We start from the raw sequence: 19,096 nt of genomic DNA, 5'->3' as shown, positions 1-19,096 counted from the left end.
CTGTTACTTCGAAGCATGAAGTAGTTAATGAAGGGGATACTCTATGGGATCCAACCACGAGGCGTTCACAAAATGCGCAGTTACACTACTATTTGGAAGACAAATATGTAGGTACGAAGTTTGGAGATGAGGGCAAAGCTAAAGAGGATGATATTGTCATCCGTCTCCCTAATCGACCCAAGATTAAGACGGCTCCGGAGACCAATGTGTGGCTAATGAGTCAGACAGTCGACGGTCAGGATATGCTTACGGTTTTTGATACTGGCACAAGCTGTAACGTCATTCTGAGATCTACATTAGTGGCTTGCGGTTACAAGATCTCATCAGCCTCGGATGTACACTTTACGATGGTGGAGGACAAGAATACATATCCCATCGGGATTGTTGACAGGTTCTTCTGCAGGCTCAATGGACAAGACTATATCATCAAGGTTTATGTCATAGAGTCTGCCTCCTTCCAATTGTTGGTGGGTACAAAGTTTATGTGGTTGATAGGAGCTTCATTATTCCCGCAGTACGGCTGCATAGCTATTGAGAAGCCTGTTAAGATGGTTCTCGATGCATCTACAAAAGATCCGGATCTTGGATTGGTACGTCAGCTTGAGAAGGTTGAATGGACGAACGAAGATGGAGAGGTTGTGGAATCGATTGATCCACCTACTGCGTCTGGTCCTTCCACCATGTCTAAAACGAGACGCGAACAACAACTTAACTTGTTGCAGTGTACCGACACTAAGGCAGTTCCGTTTCTGTATGCGAAACCTTCCAGTCAAGCCATCTTGATTGGTCAACGAGAATACTTGGCCGAAGATGAAGAAGAAGCTTCGGCTAAGAAGGTAGTGACTGCACTGATGAAGTCTGGCAAACCACTGCTCAGTGAAGAGTTCATTCTCTCCCAGGTCTCGATAGGAGAAGAGGCCCCGACTTGGTTTTGTTCCGAAGTTGCGAAGCTAATTGCTCAATATGCGGATGCCATTTCTTGGAATGATCACAACTTGGGTTGTATCCAAGATGTTCCACATGAGATCAAGGTTACTTCTGATAAGCCTTGCGTCATGGCTATGAGGAAACATCTGTATACCCCTAAGAATGCGGCGATTATCCGCGAGAAGACTGACCCTCTCATCGACATGGGCATTTACAGGACTTCTACGTCCCCGCATCGAGCCCAATTGGTCATAGCGAGCAAGAATCGTGTTTGTCATGATCTAAGAATGATCAATGAAATCATGGTTGTTGACCCTTACCCTACAGTCCCTGTACAGTATATCATGGCTACGCAGGCCGACAAAGGCATGTTTATATCGGCGGATGCCGATAGAGGATTTCAGCAGATTATAATGGCTTTGTTGGCTATTACCTTTACTGCTTTTGAACGTCTTGGTGAACACCTTGAATCATTGAGGATGTTGTTTGGTTTCGTGAATGCGCCGGCTACTTGGAATAGGAATGCCGATGTTATGCTGGGATCAGCGAAGAAAGGCAAACGCATCCTGAATTACATGGATGATCTCATTGCGGGTTCAAAGGCTGGGGATTACAAACACCAATTAGAGCTGTTGAAAGAGTTACTTCGTCGTGGTTTGAACCATGGATGGAAGTTTAAGTTGACTAAGTTGAAAGTGGCTCACACCAAAATCAAATTTGTGGGTTACATCATGTCCGCTGCCGGTTTGGAAGCAGATCCTTCCAAGATCGACGCTCTTATGTCCTTGCGTTTACCTGACACTGGTTCAGAGATACGCTCTTACTTTGGACTTGCCAATTGGTTCAGGGACCAAATGCCCGCCTTCGCCGACAACACCCGCAGTCTAGCGGCTCTAATGAAAACGACCGGCAAAGTTACATTAACACCTGAGGCGATCGCTGAGATTGATTGGATCAAGGTGACGTTGAGGACTAAGAGAGTCTTAGCACATTGGGTTGAAGACCGATTGACGAAAGTGTATACAGATACAAGTGCTAAGTACATAGGCTGTGTCATCACTCAGTGGAATCCTGAGGAAAACTGTGAGTTGGTGGTTGCCTTTGCGTCAGCGGTCCTTAATGGTGCGCAAATGCGCTACCACATTACAAGGCAAGAAGCACTGGCATTCATCTGGACCCTTGGGAAATTCCATGGATGGTTATCAACAAGACCATTTGTCTGGTGTACTGATCACAAAGCTTTGAACTACATCTTTAAAGCTGCGTCTTCCTCCCTTCCGGCGTTGATGAGATATGCACTTGTTGCAAGCGAGTACCGGTTTACTACAGAATGGATTGCCGGGAAAACGATGATAGCAGACACAATTTCGAGGCTCCGTATCGAATCTGTAAAAGGGGAAGGATTGACAACAGCAGATATCGTTCATGGGTTGGTTATGAATGAGAGGCCTACCCCTTCCGCGGAACTCCTTATGCTTCAACAATCTCCGGTTGCACAGGCCAAAGTTCAGACCTTCTATGCCGTCCTGACTAGAAAAAAGGCTCAGATGGCAGAGACTCAGACGCCCATTACGGAATCGGTTATCACCAAAGAGGATGATAGCATTAAATTTTCGAAGGGGTTGCCTGACGAGGAACTTGAGAAGCCCGAAACGGATGGTACTGAGGATCTTCGTGGCCGAGACTATGTTGATCTACCCGCCTTGACGCGGAAGGAATATGAAGATCTCCGTGCGCTGTCGCATATCCATGGGTACATCACAGATGGCACATTACCAAACGAAAAAAGTTTACAAAAGAGAGTCAAGCAACTCTCCAAGAACGTGTTTCTACAGGATAACCAACTCTACAAGACGGTCAAGAACCTTCTTAGGGTTGAAGTGATTATCGGTGAGAAGAATCGACGGGCCATCTTCAAACATTTACATGAAGGTTATGGGCACAGAGGTGCTCCGGCTATGCTCGAATGGTGGGGTACTCGCTATTGGAGCCCTGTCATTGAAAAGTTGGTACTCCGTCACATTGGTCGCTGTGAAGCGTGCCAAAAGCATTCGCGTAACAGTCCTTTGAAGGTCCCTGGTTATCAGACTGACGTAAAGGACTTATTCCGTCATTGGAGTACAGATTTTGCAGGTCCGTTCCCAGAGTCACCTGAAGGTTACAAATATGTCCTTATTGCCGTCGAGTCCTTAACTCGATGGGCCGAAGTCCGAGCTGTAAAAACAGCTGATGCAGCTACTACAGCTGAATTCTTCTATGAAGAGATCATCGCACGCTACGGAGTGCCGTTATCGATCCAATCAGATAATGGATCTCACTTTGTTAACGATGTTGTTAAGCAGTTGGCCAAAACTATGTCCATTCGTCATCATCTGTCTACACCATATTATCCTCAGAGTAATGGACGTGCCGAACGGTTCTTGGGTACTTTGAAGCCTTCTCTGAAGAAGTCTATTTTGGATTGTGACAAAAATGATGATGGAACTGTGAAATGGAAGCCTGCTATGTATGTGGTTTTGTGGGCATACAGGTCTATGCCACATCATGCTACCAAGGCCTCCCCCGCGTATCTGGTTTACGGCGTTGAGCTCCGAATTCCGGTGGATGCTCCTACATTGGCGAATCAGAAAGTGGTGTCGCCTGCAATGATTATGGGGCAGGCTCAACACCGTACTGAGGTAGCTGAGAGGATTGAGTGGCTCCGTGAAGGGATTCCAGGTTTACGTACAGCTGCCATGCGATATGTGAAGGATAAAAAGGGTAATGCTGTACTTGTGCACCCAAAATCTTTCAATCTCGGAGATAAGGTGTGGCTGAGGGACTCCGCCCTGGATTCACAGGCTCAAGCTCCAGTTTTCTCACCCCGTTGGAAGGGTCCTTACATTGTTCACGACGTCTGGCAGAAAGGTGTTTACAAACTTCGCCAAATTCCGAAGAATGAAGCTGAATGATTGAGTGTTCTCAAGAACCCAGTTAATGCATCAAAGCTCAGGCACTGGCTCGCCTGGGAAGAAGATGACAAGCTGATCCTCTGAGATGATGGGTATTTTTGTTTTCTTTCACTGCGTGAAGTCCTGTAAACCGGACGCATGCCTCTTTGGTTGCTTACAGGGTCCCGACATACCTGGGATTGGGATGAATCTTTCTTGCTATTTTCACGATCCAGTATAAGTGGATTTATGAGGACATACTGTTGGACGAGACTGGTCTGTCTCTAAGGAGAGGGTACTGTGGACCCGTGATTTTGCACGTGTTACTTAGCCACTGTTCCAGGGCCTGCTGTGCCTCATCTTCGTACGATATGTATGTCAGCTAGTCCTAAATATAACCCCATTCACCCCTACGTTCAAAACAGGTACTTAACTAGCTAACATACGGTACAGCTGAGCATGTGGGGCTGATACACAAACGAAGGTTATCCAGGAGAAAATATAGAATCGGAAACCGAGACGGTTGTTTTTCTATTTGACTTTCAAAGGTCTTTTACGTGTTACAGATCAAGAGGATTGGAGTACGGACACTCGGGTCCCTGCACTGGAGTGTCTCAAAAAGTACGGTTAACACGGGCTCGAAGATATCGATACAACTCCGCCGACAACAACCCGTCAACTATCATGAACTGCACTCGATCTGCCCTCCGTCTCCACCAATCTCTCGGCCTCCGTGCCCTACCTCTCCGTGGGTCCGTTGTGAGCTTCGCCCGCTTCAACTCTACCTCTTCTCCGTCCTCCCCATCACCCAAAATCATCGAATACGACTCCCCCCTCCGCAAAGCTGTCACCGGCCTCAAGATCTTCTCCGTCGGCTCACTAGGTCTGACAGCAGCAATTACCCCAATCTTCATAATGATGGAATCGACAGGGGCGCAGATGGTCATGATTGGGACTGCGTTTACTGTTTCGGCGTTGAATACTTTGATGGTGACGTACCTGACATCGCCGTACGTTATCCGGGCACGGACTATTCTTTCCCCTTCATCATCCTCCGAGGGGCGCCAAATTGAATTCACGACTCTCTCCCTGATCGGCACAAAAAAGACCGCGACTTTCCCAGCAAAGGTCTTGATGGAGACAGACGAGTACGACAGCACGGACTCGAGGTTTCTCTCGAATGTCACAGTACAGAAGGAGCTGAAGGGCGAGTACGAGGGTGTCAAGACGGATTTCTTCGTGCATAAGGATCAGAAGGGAGAGGGTATCGATGCTATTTGGGCGGCGGTGAGGGAGGAAGGGAAGGTATCGGAGCGTTTGGTGTAGAAGATTTGGGGTATGAAGTGTGTTTGGGTGGGGTGAGACCTATTCGATGAAGGTTGGGTACCGGCACGTTAACTTATGATGGTTGATGCGAGTGTTCAGGAAAACCCGGTGCGGTGTCGGTGCATAACGGGGATCGAAAATGGATTGCAAAAGCGCGATTGTGTGGAGGAACGAACCGAGGCTCATACCAAAGATCAGAAACATAGAGAATACACAACTCACTCAGGTGTCCTCGCACCTTTCCCTTCAACACCGCTTTTGCGACGCCGAAGGCAGGCAAGCCGGAGTAGACGCATATACTCGTACCTTCAGGATGAAGCTGGCGCTGGATTGAAGTGACATGTAGCCAATATTGTCCTAAACAAAGTCCTTTACTGTTGTTCAGAGCTCTTTCGCTGCCTAGATCCATCTGTAACGGTCGATATCCTCCACGCCCACTCCTCCTCCCTCGATAAGCAATGGACTACAGGATGGCTCCATCCTATAGACATGTAGCACCTTCTTCGACCTCTGCGAAAGTGGGCCCGGCCCCCTGCAGGCCTGTAAAAAATCGTCAGACCTGAGCGGCGATTAAGGGCAGGTGCGTGGGAACGTGAACGTCTTGCTGTCCTATGATCAATGTAGGCCTTGGAGCTCCGGAGATTCGCCAAAATTCGCGATCAAGCTCGCTACGACGTTGACATGCTTCAGATACCGGAGATCGAATTCTCGATCATGAACGAGGAAGTCTGTGCAAAGAAACGGAAAACGTGGTGTCATTGTGTGTACACAAGGGAATACATCCGGACTCGTGTTAAGATACCGGTGCCGGGGCCGGCCCGCAGGGCAATGACCAAAGAACAGTATCAGGGCTTCTCACAATACATCGGATTCTTTTACGGGGTTGGATGTGGACGGAATCTCTTGGGTGACAGCTGGAAGAGCCGAAAGGGGTGGTTCAAAATTCATCCTATGCATAGGATGAATTTGTCGGTAACAGCGGAACCGGGTTGAAACTGGACCTCAGGCGTACAGGTGTTGTTAATCCGTCTATACTACCTATACCAGCATTGCGATTAGCTAGTACCCATCAACACCGTGCACCCCGGTTCCTAACAAAATATGCATCACGTTTGACGACTTACACCAACTTATATACCCCACCAGTTCCCAACTCAATCTTCCCCTCCTTAGCCATAACCTCCAAGAAACTCCTCAACTCCTCCAGCGACCTCGTAAACCCTCCCGGAACCAACATCCCCAACATCATCTGCATCCGCTCAATCGGCATCGGCCCCAGGTTCGTCAACATTCCCACAATGAATTGCCAGTAGATCCGCATCTCCTCCGCTGCTGCATCGGCTGCACTCTGGATTGCTGAAGCTGGTTCGGCGTCAGTCGGAAGGAAGCTTGGGGCGGTGGTGGTAGAGGCTGTGGAGGCATCTTCAAGGGGTGCATAGGTGTTGTCTGAGGTTGCTCGCAGGACTTTGTTTTTCACCCAAAATGCCAGTGCGCGTTTCACTCCTGCATCATCCATGTCGGTCCTTGCCTTCAAATCCTTCACACTCAACTCGCTCTCCTCACCAAAAGCATGCACAACAACCGCTTGAGCAGGTGTGGCATCTATATCAACCCTCCTCCCATCCTCAAAGTCCAAGTTAACATTCACTACACCCAGCGTTTTATGCCACGCCAATTGCCGACTCGCCTTCAACTTCGTAAAACCCTGTTCGTAAGCCTCAAACTTTTCCTCTACCTCCGCTGGCAACCTCAAGGTCTCCTTCTTCAATGTCGGCCAAAACAATCGCGACAGGATAACCGCACTCAAGCCATTCCCATCACCACCTTTCTTGATGGTCGAATCGATCACCTTACTCTCTTGTATGTCCCTCAGCATAATCTCGAGTTGATTGAGTGTACCCTCCCCAAACCTCCCCTTCAACAACTCCACAGTCCGGACTTCATCCTCACACGCCCAAGTCTTAAGCACCTCATCCCTCAACAGCCGCCCTGCCAACAACACCTGCATCTCCTTCACAAACGGATCCTTACTCTCGCTCAACCCCAATAGCATACCAACAACATCCTTACCACGACCACTTCTGTAAGTGGGCAACGCATCATTCGGATCAGGAAGCCAGTCCAAGCCCCACTCGTCCTCCACCTCGGCTTCCTTCGCACTCCGCTCCAGCTCACCCGCGAGGTTGGGTCCGTCGATATCGGATGTCACGGCGCCGAAGAGACCAAGGGTGATGCAGTGTACCATATCCTCCCGTCCACTCAGGTATGCACGAATTGGTCTTGCCACTTTGTCCAGTAAAACTCCACGCGGATCGATAATCTGGAATGCGCGGACGGTATGAACAAAGTGTGTCAGGATCAACCCCGTGTCAGCGCCTGGGTGCAACAAACGCTTAGAGACGGCGGCAGAGAAGGTAGAGGTCAAATGTGCCCTGTGTTCCGGTACGGTAAGGATATGCCGGAGATCCTCGAGAGCGGGCTGTGAAGTTGGGTATGCAGTGATGATATCGAACAACTCCGTAGTCCGTAGATTCCGCAGCACATCAACAGTGTACGATGTCAGTAACTTCCCAGTACTGCTCGAAGCATGCAGAATAAGCGCTGTAACATCTCCAAAGCGCCGTAAGACATACTCCTGCGCCGGCTCACGCGTCGCTTTATCCCATTGCCCAGCAAATGTCTCATGAACAGCCTCCTTCACTGCTGCTCCCAGCATTCTGCCAAACACACCATCAAGAACCCTTCCAAACCCGCATGCCCGTATCGCTGTAATTGTTTTCAAGAATTCTGGCCTCGCATTTGATTGCAGGTTATCTCGTAGCCATTCTTCAAGTAGGGGTTCCAGCGTGGTGGTGGGGACAGCGCCGGTGCACAAGGCCTTGAACGCATGCTGGAGAGCATTGTTCTGGGGTATTGGAGTCGAGTAATGCGCATACGCTCGGTACAACGTCGCAAATGTATCCGGCAATGTCGCAACGCTGAGTGAGAGTCCGAGCACGGCGTACCGCTGCACGAAATGTGCCCGTACGCAATCTGTGTACCAACTTAACAACTGATCTGCGCCAATGTCTTGTGATACATGTTGTAAGGCATCTTGCAGGTCATTTGTAAGTGCAGCGCCGAGGTCTGTAGACTTGTCAGCGGGTTCCTTGAAGCTCTTGTACGAAGCTTACTTACCGTCGAACCAACGTAAGAGTGCGTGTTTCGTATTGTAAAGGGCATTCGACTTGACCTTTGGAAAGACTCTAGCAAATATCCGTGCTGAACGGAGTTGAGGAGCGGTCATTGCGATTCTGGCTCTGGGGTAAGTTAAGGGTTCTCGAGTGTGAGTACTGTTTGCTGTGTTTTGGGGGTGTACGGCGTATCGATAAGCTTCAGTACCAAAAAAGAACAGGATTATTGAGCATGAGTGTAGGCTAGATAATTCTCCTCTAAATGATGAGAAAACAATGGATGTTCCTTTGCGACGAATTGAGCTTGTCACCGTCATTGCATCATGCGTCGTCGTACGTACGCGTATGCGCAGCGCCGACCTCGAGCAACGTTAACCAGCAGTACACCCTCAATTGCGTCCTATCCAGCTGAGGAACAGAAACGAGGCCCACAGTATACCCATCCGAACATCTACAGGACATAACCACCCACCATGTCTCGCTCCCAATCAGGCTACGACCGCCACATCACCATCTTCTCTCCCGAAGGCCGCCTCTACCAAGTCGAATACGCCTTCAAAGCAATCACCAATGCCTCCATCAATGCCCTCGGTATCAAGGGCCGTGATTGCGCAGTCGTTATTTCGCAGAAGAAGGTGCCGGATAAGTTGTTCGATGCGGATAGTATGAGTTGGATTTTTGAGGTTAGTGGGGGGGTTGGGGCTGTTGTTACTGGGATGATGCGTAAGTGAACCCTGAAGGGGTCACAAATGAAGGTGGAGGCTAATGAAGGTGTTTGTAGCGGATGCGAAAGCGAGTATCAACAGGGCGAGGTCAGAGGCTGCTGAGTTCCGTTATAAGTATGGGTATGACATGCCCGTCGACGCTCTCTCCAAACGGTCCGAATCCCAACCGCCTGCCTCTTCTCTACATTCTTACTAACATTCACAAAGTATCGCCAACCTTGCTCAAGTCTCAACTCAACGCGCCTCCATGCGTCCCCTCGGAATCTCCTCAATCTACGTTGGCGTCGACGAAGAGTACGGTCCCCAAGTCTTCAAAGTCGACCCAGCAGGCTACTATACCGGCTACAAAGCCGTCGCTCAAGGTCCCAAGATGACCGAAGCCACCAACTGGCTCGAGAAGAGATACAAGCGCTCCACCGCCCCTGGAGCGAATGGAGATGATAAGTGGTGCGAGACGCTTGAGGAAACGGTGGAGATGGGGATTATGTGTTTGAGCAGTGTTTTGAGTGTGGATTTTAAGGCGACGGAGATTGAGATTGGTGTCGTGGAGGGGAAGGGGGGAAAGTTTAGGAGGTTGAGTGTAGAGGAGATTGATGAAAGGTTGCAGAGTATTGCTGATAGGGATTAGAGAGAAATGGGAGTTGCATTGGGAAGATTGGAATATATCAGATGTTGTGCATTTTGAGTGGGGTGTATGCGCATGCCTTGATCATGACTCTTCGTGTTCGTTTGCGGCAGAGGGAAAGGAGAAGAGCATCTCTGTTGCCTCTTAATGTGGGAAGTGATTCTAAAAATAGGCCACCGCATAGATGAATGGTGTCGCCGACACTCTATGAGCAATCTACTGAAGGCGAATCTCTGGTCTTAAGCAGTTCAGACATCCTGAGACCGACGTATAAGAGCTGGATAAGAGCTGAACTCGACGCCCCAACGAGGCATTAATCGACATCGACAGGTCACAACAGCCGACACAGACATCTCCAAACCCGTATCTGAAACGAACCTCCCTTCCTTTCTTCTCCGTGAGTAAAGGCGCAGTCATTTCCACCTCACCATTTCCCGCACGGCGGCACGCATCCTCCCTCATCCCTTGCATCCCCGCATCTTCTTCCCGAACCAGATCTCTAGAGAACCCTGCATTCACCCCCAAAACAACAACAAACTGCCCGTATTTCACCATAAAAACGTCCTTGGCATCTCTCATTGGATGTACAAACGGGGCGGGCTTGGCTTTATGCAAAAGCTTGCATGGATCGGTCTACCGATCGAACCGAAGTCTTGAACGACCGCGTGCGGGAGCTTAGACCTGTCATACGAGGAGATCCGTGCGTTCTGGGTCTGCTTTAATCCTAGACTGTAGGCTGAAGAGGCTTTGCCGTGATTGTTCAGATAGTGAATAGTCTAGATGGATACGAATATAAGTACTTCCTTCCCGTCCCGCTGCTGCTTGGATCTTGTCAACTTCACCGTCTGTCGTTCGTCGTTCGTCGTTCACTCTTTCAACCCGTCACTCGTTAGACACCACTCACTCGTTCCACCATAACAACAGAATACACGATGAAGTTCTTCGCCCTCGCCGCATCTCTCGCCTCCCTCCTTACCACCGCCCTTGCGCAATCCCAGACCACCGACAACGCATTCACCTCCCCCGTATCTGGCACCGTCATCCAAGCCGGTGGCGGCGTGTTCACCATCACCTGGAGCCCATCCTTCGCCTCCGACTCCGCCTCCGGCAACGTCTCCCTCGCCCTCTTGAAGGGTGACGCGAACAACCTCCTCCTCCTCACCACCCTCGCAGACAGCACTGAGAACGACGGAGCGTATTTGTGGGACCCTACTACGGCTCTTGTTCCGGGCACGGATTATGCGTTGAGGATCATGGATGTTGAAGGGGACGTGAACTACTCGCACTACTTCGCCATCGAGTTGTGCTCTACCTGCGTTCAGGCGTCCTCGACTTACGCTGCGGCCGGCGCGATCTCCACTGTTTCCATTGCCTCCAGCGCCGCTATGTCCGCTCTCGGCACCACCGCGTCCGCCACCACTACTACCTCCTCTTCCTCTATCGCCTCCTCCGCCATCTCCTCCGTCGCTGCTTCCGTCTCATCCGTTCTCTCCTCCTCCGCTTCCGTCGCTGCTTCGTCCGCTACCTCTACAGCTTCTGCCGCCGTCGCTGCTACCTCTGCCTCTGCTTCTGCATCCAGGAGTGCTAGCATGACTCGTGTTTCTTCTTCTGCTACCGCTGCCAGGTCTTCTGTTGCGCCCTCTGCGAGTGGAAGCTCGACCGCGTCTTCCGGTGCTGGAAAGGTTGGTGGGAGTTTGATGGCCGGTGTTGTTGCTTTGGGTGGGTTGGTTTACGCTTTGTAAGCGATCGTGTGAGAAACTATAAGGGCTGTATGGGAAAGTTTTGGACTCGGTGCATGCGTGGGAGTCATTTCTTGTCTTGAATTTTAATATTTGGAAGAAGATTGTGGAAGTTTTGTGTATTGCTTTAGGGACATGTATGTGTTCTTGGATACCCAGTAATACCTAATTTTGTTGAAACTACATGTATGTACATTTTCTTCGTGATACGTTCCGTTCAAGCCTCCTGCCTGCGGATGCGGTTAACGTTGAGGACTTTATTTTGTCTACAATCCTAGACGAACACGTCACGGTTTGCAGCACAGGTTTTATCGGTGTGTTAGGATGTATAGCGCTCGCGCAACTCCGTCGCAAGTAACTATATATGCGTGTGTTGAGGCGTGGGAAAGGCGGTGCACACACGTGCCAGCACACCTGAACATCTTGAGGAGATTGCTGAGTCTGGTACTAGTAACAGTTTGATGGACCATTCCCAGTTCATGCGATCACATAGGCCAGTTCCTCGACTATGGTACGTCCAGTGGCCCTTCCTTTCCCTCCGGGCCACCTCTCGCCAAGACCTTCGGATCATGACTATGACCAATCGCGACCCGAACAAAGAAGAGCATGAAAGATCCCACGACACCGCCGGCATTACCCACCCGAATCCAGCATAGCCAAAACACCTTCTCCACGGCATCTTGGCATAGCCACACTCAGTCTGTGCACCACCGGTTCCCACCTAGCGCACTAAACCCAAAGCCCATTTACCGTGCGGCGCGCCACACCCCAAACGAAACACCGCCACTCCAAAACAAACACACTGCTCGATTCGCCATCAACACGCAACGCTGCGAACCCGTCCGTCGTGTCGTGGTAAGATATAACCATGAGATCCAGCGCATCCATCGTAGAAATGTAGCACGACGTGGGTGTACGTAGATCGACCGTTTGGTTCATTGTGAGAGAGGCTTGCAGATAGGTACGTTGTATAAGAGTGTGCGACGCCCGGTTTGGGGAGTGTTCTGTGTGTCTGTGACTACCTTCGTCTCGGTCTTCCCTTCATTTCTTTTTCGAGTTCATCGCGGCTGGTCCGGGTGATTTACTTCGAACTTCAACTTTATTCTTTTTCACGGAACGCGATCGCAAACGAACAACCTCGAGCCTTCGATCTCTCTGCTCCTCGAACTTCAATTGCTTCGACAGTTACACTCGCAGAACACTCACGCTCCCTCCCACACGCGTCGCACACCGATCTCGAGAATTCCAGAGTCTAACTCCTCGGTGCTAGCTCTATCTCGATCACGATGAGGTCGTTCCGCTCTCACTCGCTTGCGCAGGTCGCTCTTTTTATCACTTTCATTTTCATCACACTCACTTCCACCACCGCTACTCCTCTCCAATCCTCTCAGTTGCACGATCATTCCCGGCGCGACGCATACGCTGCGGCTTCGGCAGCTGCGGAGATCGACATTCCAGCTGGGTCCGTGCACAAATTGGTGAAGCGCGCGACGACAACCGCGGCGGTCTGTACGGCTACTTCGACCGTCAAGACGACTCAAACGGTTAAAACTACGCAGACGGTGAAGACTACTCAGACTGTTTCGAGTGTTGTTTACGTTACCCAGACTGTTACTGCTTCCGCCGCTGCTTCCTCAACTAAGGCTACCCTCTCCGACGTTTCTTCCACCATGAAGACTAGTACGAGCTCCACCAGCGGTGTAGTCGCTTCTGTCTCCGTGTCGACGAGTAAGGGTGCTTCCGAGACTGCGCAGATCCCTGCAAGTGCGACGACGACGTTGGCTACCTCGACCTACACCACCTCTTTGGACAAGTCTGGTGCCGTGACCTCTGCGCCGACTCCCACGGCTGCTACAACGAAGACTTCCTCCTTGGCTTCCTCCGTCTCAATCAACACCAAGACGATCTCGACCAGTGCGTCCGGAGTCACCACCGCCGGCGTCGCCAAGCCTTCCTCCAACAGTCTCTTCGCCCCCATCGCCCTTGACAACCCCGCCTCCAAGTTCGGATCCCGCGAACACACCGAGAAGCCTCTCTCCATCTCGGGATCCTTCCTCACTCAGCCCATCCAGACGAACAAATTCTACGGCAACATGTACCTCGGAACACAAGAGCAGCCCGCTTGGACCCACCCTTACGTTCTCTCCTGGATCAACAACAACTCGACTGGATTCTACGGTATGATGGTCTCTCACGTCGATGATGGACAAAAAGTCTACGGACCTGATGCGTCTGCGAAACCGGTGCAGTATTACATTAACCCTGGTGGAATGCACTCTTTGTCCTTCTCCGCTCAGGAGTTCGATACCGACATGACGATGTCGTTGGAGAAGCTCGATCACATGTCCGTCAACGTCCGTTTCCAGCCCAGTGCTGCCAGCAGATCCGGAAACCAGGCTTTGTTGATGCCCATGGTCAACGGAATGGGTTTCGTCACTGGAAAGTACTACAAGCTCACCCCTGCCTTCAACTCTGGTATCCTCGTCCGCTCGTTGACTCAGGTCAAGTCTCCGTACTCGAACTCGTACAAGTATGAGATCTTGTTGGAGGATGGTAAGATGTGGGTTATGTACGCTTTCCCCGACTCCACGAGTCAGAAGGCGTTTAACTTGACTGTCGTGTCCAACTCTCGTCTTGTCAACGCTGGTGGACAGTTCTCTGGTGTGATCCAGATCGCGAAGGTCCCCAACACCCAAGGTGCTACCACTTCTGGTGCTGTTGACCCCTCTTACACCGTCACGAGTGCTATTAGTGTCTACGACACCTATGCTGGAAGTTACGCTACTGGCGTTACCCTTGGTGGATCCGTACAGGGTGATTACGGATCTTACACGTTCAATTATGCGAAGACTGGGCGTGCTGTTCCGTTGTTGATGTTTGCTCTTCCTCACCACGAGGCGTCCTTCGCTTCCGCTACCCTCGCTGGCAAGACTTTGGTTCAGTTGCAGAGTACGACGATGGGTTTGATGACTGCGTATGCTGCTGACGTCTGGGAGATGGTCGAGAATGATTTGCCTACTGATGTTGGATTCTTGCCGTGGTCTCCTCTGGGGAAGAGTGCGACCTACACGACCAAGGCACTCGCTGCTATTGCGTCTGCTGCCAACTCCGAGGTTAGCCAGGATTTCGATGCTCAGACTGATTTGGACTCCATGTACTACTCTGGAAAGGCGTTGGCGAAGTTCGCGCATATTTGTTTGGCGATCAATGATGTGCTTGGTGACAAGAAGCTCGGGACTACGTGTTTGAACAAGTTGAAGACGGCGTTTGCGACGTTCCAGACCAACACTCAGCAATGGCCTTTGATCTACGATACTACCTATGCTGGTCTGATCTCTACCCAGGGATTCTCGCAAGGATCTCTGAGTGATTTCGGAAACACATGGTACAACGACCATCACTTCCACTACGGATACCACATCCACGCCGCCGCCATCATTGGACATTTGGACCCTACGTGGTTGACGGCTGCGAACAAGGTGTACGTCAACAACTTGATCCGTGATGTTGCCAACCCTTCTGCGAATGACCAGTATTACCCCGTCATGCGTGCTTTCGACTGGTTCGTCGGACACTCCTGGTCCAAGGGAATCTTTGAGGCCGGTGACGGTAAGGATGAGGAGTCCTCCTCTGAGGACTTCAACATGTGGTACGCGCAGAAGATGTGGGCAAACGTTATTGGTGACAACGACATGGAGGCTCGTTCGAACCTCATGTTGGCAGTTATCAAGAGGTCGCTCAACTCGTACATGTTGATGGATACCGACAACACCATCCAGCCCGCGAACTTCATCGGAAACTTCGTCACTGGTATTTTGTTCATGAACAAAGCCGATCACACTACCTACTTCGGTACCCTCGAGCAGTACATCCAGGGTATCCACGCTATCCCCTCTATCTCCGTCTCTGGCTACGTCCGTCAGCCTACTTTCATCCAGCACCAATGGGATGCGAAGATCTCGTCCATCATTGGTGGTGTGACTGATGGATGGAAGGGTATTCTATACCTTGATTATGCCAATGCTGATCCGGTTGCTGCGTGGAACTTCTTCAACTCGAGTAGCTTCTCGAGTAACTATCTCGATGGAGGTATGTCGTTGACATGGAGTTTGACGTATGCGGCTGGTCTTGGTGGTGTTACTGCCTAGACAGTGAAAAAGCTTGGATATTTTTTGGTTCTTTCTTGGGTGCATCGCACAGGCCCCGGCGTTTCTTTTTTCTTCTTGTCTTATGGACCCACCACGCTCTCTAATATACCCAACCACGGGTCGCTTTTCGTTTTAGACGGATTTATTGAAATATTTAGGATGTGCTCTTTTGAGCGATAGTTGTTTTACTTTACTAGATATTGAATCGGACCACGGTCATCACAATTGTCGCTTCCTTGTCCTTACTATTATCCATGAAATTGAAATTGAATGCAGTTGCAATTGTGTCATCCGAGTATTTCTCAGCTAAGATTGCTAGCTATAGCGCTGTAGCTTAAGTTATAGGATAGATTAGATATAAGCAGATACTAAGTACCAATACAACGCCGTCCTCCAACCAACACATACACGTCACCAACAAAACGACCCAACTCTCAGTCCTTGGGTTTCCCACAAGCCCCGCACCTGCCCATATCAACATGATTCATGGTATCACACGAACACTTCCACTTCTCATCCTCCCCAAAGATCTCCGGCTGCAGCAGATTCCCACAAACTTCACACAAGACAGGAACAGGCGGCCCATTCAATGACGTACAGCACGGACAACTCACCGCGCGTGCCGGTTCATTTTGTGAAGCCGCTTGTAGTGCTGCGTCTCGTGCTTCTCGTCGTGCTCGTTCCATCCGAGTCAATTCCCTAGCTTCTGCATCTTCTGCGGTTATTGTTGCTCGGGACTGGTACACGGTACGCGGCCCGTGTCCAAAATTCATCAATGGCCATCCACAACCTTCACACTGCTCAGGAAGCGGCGGTGGGTGGCATAACGCACACATTGAGCAAGTCGCCGAACTCACATGGTCACGCTCGTGCAACGGCCCACTCGGAGCGGAAGGGAGTCCGCTAAAAGTTGGCGGTAACGGCGAATCCTCATCCTCACGACCAGATCTAGAGCCTGGCAGCGATTCCTCCGGCCCTTCCATATTGAACCTTCGACGACCGCCAGGTTCGGGTGAATCCGCGATACCACGGTGACGCCCAAAGAGGTTATCATGTCCCCGGAATGGTAAAGAGTTCAGATCCGGGAAAGTATTCGTGTCCGGAGTATCAGAACCACCTGCTCCGTCCGAAGATTCTGCTGCGCCCTCAATTGTATCCGTTCCGATGCCAAACAACCCAGGCCGGCGTCTCGCTCTGATAGCGTTCATCTCTTCAGTCGTCGGCGTCGCTAAGCCGTCGTCGTCTTCCCTTGGCGGCGCATCTCTTCCTTGATTCTCTGCTGGCGGGGCATTGCCTCCAGTTCTCCTGAAGGCTCCTCCATCCGCCTCCTCAGCTTCCCTACTCGGCTCGGGTGCCGCCGGAAACCTAAGAACTGGAGCGGTAGCAACCCTGGGCACCTCCCTTACTACTTCTCCCGGTGCGACCGTCCTGACAGGCGTGCCATTACCCTCGCTGGCGCCAACAGCGACACCAACACCGCTTCCACCAATTGATCCTTCAACGCCAGCAGGAACCACCAACGCCAGTCCTCCACCATACACATCCTCGTCATCCTCTCCATCGTCGCCACCGGCCAAATCTTCCTCCTCAGTCGTCGCATCATCCATCTCATCGATCCCCTCCGCTACAATCAAGTTGAGAATCCTATTCCTCCAGTGCACGTTCTCCTCTTCCGTTTCTTCGTCTTGCCCGTTCTTGTCCTCGTCTTTCTCAGCTTCCTCCTTTCTCGTCTTGTTCTCCTTCTCGATCCCACGCTCTTCCCTCTCCTGTCTGTGCTCTATCTTATTCAACCTCGAAGCCATCTTCGCCCTCTCGAACGTTTGATCATATTCCTGCGCTGACTCCTTCTTCTTCTCTGCCGACTTTGCCTTATCCCCTTCCTCCTCAAGCTCCCTCACCTCCTCCCACAGCAGAGACTCCGTCGATACCCTTATTGCCTTAGCCGTACGCCTCTTTTCCTTCTCCTCTTCCCCGTTCTTCTCTTTCTTGGCCTTCTTCCTTGGTGGACTTTCACCCTTCTCACGACTTGGGAGACGTTTCGGCTTGCGGTGGTCGTCATCCGAAGAAGGCGGATCACGGTTCTTGTTACCAGAGAGGTACGCACGGATCGAGAATGCGCCGTCTCGCGTTGTCCCAGCGACAGCACCACCTCTCTCCCTTGTGCTGCCACGATCAGGATCACGAGCAGACGCCTCACCAGAGCCCGAGCCAGACCGTTGCTTGCTTCCACCTTTACCTTCATCATTCCCGGCACCGACTTCTTCACGCAGCGAAGCCGCCCTGATCGTCGAGGAGCTTGGAGGCTGTCCCCCGCAAGTCCCACACATTTCCTCCATCTCCCTTTTCATCGCGTCCAAGCCCCACTCATCCTCTGGCTCCGGTTTAACCTCCACCACCTCCTCTCCCTCGTCCTCGGTCGGGTCTTCGTCCTCGGTATCACTTCCCACCCCCGAACCGGTATCATCTGTGGTGTCATCGTTGCCTTGAAGCTCTTTCTCGCCCAGAGCGGTAAGACGACGGTTTTCCTCCTCCTTTGCCTTAATCAACGTCTCATCCGCCATATCTGCCTTGAGCTTCGCGATAACAATTCGACGTTCCGCCGCCGCGGCACGGAGTTTGCGCCCGCGTATACTCTGTGCGACTCTTGGCTTGGCCGCCACTTTCTTTCCTTTTTCCAGCCGTGAGCGTTTGGATTCGTCTGCACCCAGTTTGGCACCATCACCGGCAAACTTTCTCTTCCTCGGCTTGCGGGGTTTTGTGGAACGGCGCTTTTTGCGGGTCCAGGTTCCACCACACAAATTCTCCGGGATCTCGGCCGCGAGAAGCTCTCTTCTCCCTTGCACCACTTCCCCGGAAAGTGAGTTTCCGCGCCCGTAAAATCCCGCCCCTTCCCATCCCTTCGCTTCGAGTTCCCTCATCTCATTCTGTAACTGCTTGAGGAATGCCCAGAACTTGGGACCGTGATTCATGTGTTTTATGTGTGCCAACTCATGCAGCATAACATTCTGCACATGCTGAAATGGCAACCATGATTGAGAATGAGATAACAGGACAAGTTCGATATTCTCCCCCGCATTCCAGTTTCGTCCCCAAAATTCCTTGTTCGGTGGAAATTCATCTAAGCTCATCACACCCATTCCGTGGTCCCTCATGATCGGGTGGATCTTAGCTGCGATTCTGCAGAGGTAGTCGCGAGCAATGGCTTCATTTTGAGGTGAAGGGAGGGGTTTGATGAAGGTGATGTGGTCGTTGGGATTGTCGCTGGGTCGGGCGTTCAGGCGGAGCATGCCAGGTGGCATCTTGGCCGACCTAAGGAACCCCTGATGAGGATGAAGCAGATCAAGAAAGGACCGAGAGGGATCGTGTTTCTTGGTGTTGGTGTTGAGCGGGTCTCTGGAAGGGGGTAAGGTGTGGCGGTCCGCCCAACGTGGACTGCGGACTTGTGCGGGCCTACGTCCGGGGTACCCTGGCAATGACGAGCAACCGACCAACTCTTCAGCTGG

At 51.3% G+C, this 19,096-nt stretch overlaps 5 protein-coding genes across 5 annotated transcripts; 3 read left to right on the top strand and 2 right to left on the bottom strand.

The window, feature by feature from the left end:
• Positions 1 to 4,518: 4,518 nt before the first annotated feature.
• SAICODRAFT_32180 (uncharacterized protein) lies at positions 4,519 to 5,343 on the top strand. The gene has a single exon (XM_019168137.1). It carries the CDS (start codon positions 4,542 to 4,544, stop codon positions 5,181 to 5,183), a length of 642 nt encoding a protein of 213 aa, XP_019021176.1. The 5' UTR covers positions 4,519 to 4,541; the 3' UTR covers positions 5,184 to 5,343.
• Positions 5,344 to 6,178: 835 nt separating this feature from the next.
• Positions 6,179 to 8,511, bottom strand: SAICODRAFT_97971 (uncharacterized protein). The gene is made up of 2 exons (XM_019172136.1): positions 8,361 to 8,511; positions 6,179 to 8,309 (listed from the first exon to the last, which is right to left on the bottom strand). The coding sequence occupies exons 1-2, from the start codon at positions 8,467 to 8,469 to the stop codon at positions 6,304 to 6,306; spliced, it is 2,115 nt and encodes a 704-aa protein (XP_019021175.1). The 5' UTR covers positions 8,470 to 8,511; the 3' UTR covers positions 6,179 to 6,303.
• A 218-nt stretch (positions 8,512 to 8,729) lies between these two features.
• Positions 8,730 to 9,709, top strand: SAICODRAFT_73803 (N-terminal nucleophile aminohydrolase; the record flags this gene model as incomplete). The annotated part of the gene is made up of 3 exons (XM_019170893.1): positions 8,730 to 9,079; positions 9,138 to 9,234; positions 9,289 to 9,709. Exons 1-3 carry the CDS (start codon positions 8,830 to 8,832, stop codon positions 9,707 to 9,709), a joined length of 768 nt encoding a protein of 255 aa, XP_019021174.1. The 5' UTR covers positions 8,730 to 8,829.
• A 929-nt stretch (positions 9,710 to 10,638) lies between these two features.
• Positions 10,639 to 15,593, top strand: SAICODRAFT_10349 (uncharacterized protein; the record flags this gene model as incomplete). Its single annotated transcript, XM_019165221.1, has 2 exons — positions 10,639 to 11,444; positions 12,716 to 15,593. 2 exons carry the CDS (start codon positions 10,639 to 10,641, stop codon positions 15,591 to 15,593), a joined length of 3,684 nt encoding a protein of 1,227 aa, XP_019021173.1.
• Positions 15,594 to 17,861: 2,268 nt separating this feature from the next.
• Positions 17,862 to 18,961, bottom strand: SAICODRAFT_97962 (WLM-domain-containing protein; the record flags this gene model as incomplete). The annotated part of the gene is made up of 1 exon (XM_019172135.1): positions 17,862 to 18,961. A coding segment is annotated over exon 1 (1,029 nt), but the record flags the coding sequence as incomplete, so codon positions are not given.
• Positions 18,962 to 19,096: the final 135 nt, after the last annotated feature.

Source organism: Saitoella complicata (assembly GCF_001661265.1).
Source record: "Saitoella complicata NRRL Y-17804 unplaced genomic scaffold SAICOscaffold_29, whole genome shotgun sequence".
NCBI lineage: Eukaryota > Fungi > Ascomycota > Saitoellomycetes > Saitoellales > Saitoellaceae > Saitoella > Saitoella complicata.
Note: the sequence above shows the minus strand (reverse complement) of the source record. Positions and strands in the feature narration are given on the sequence as shown.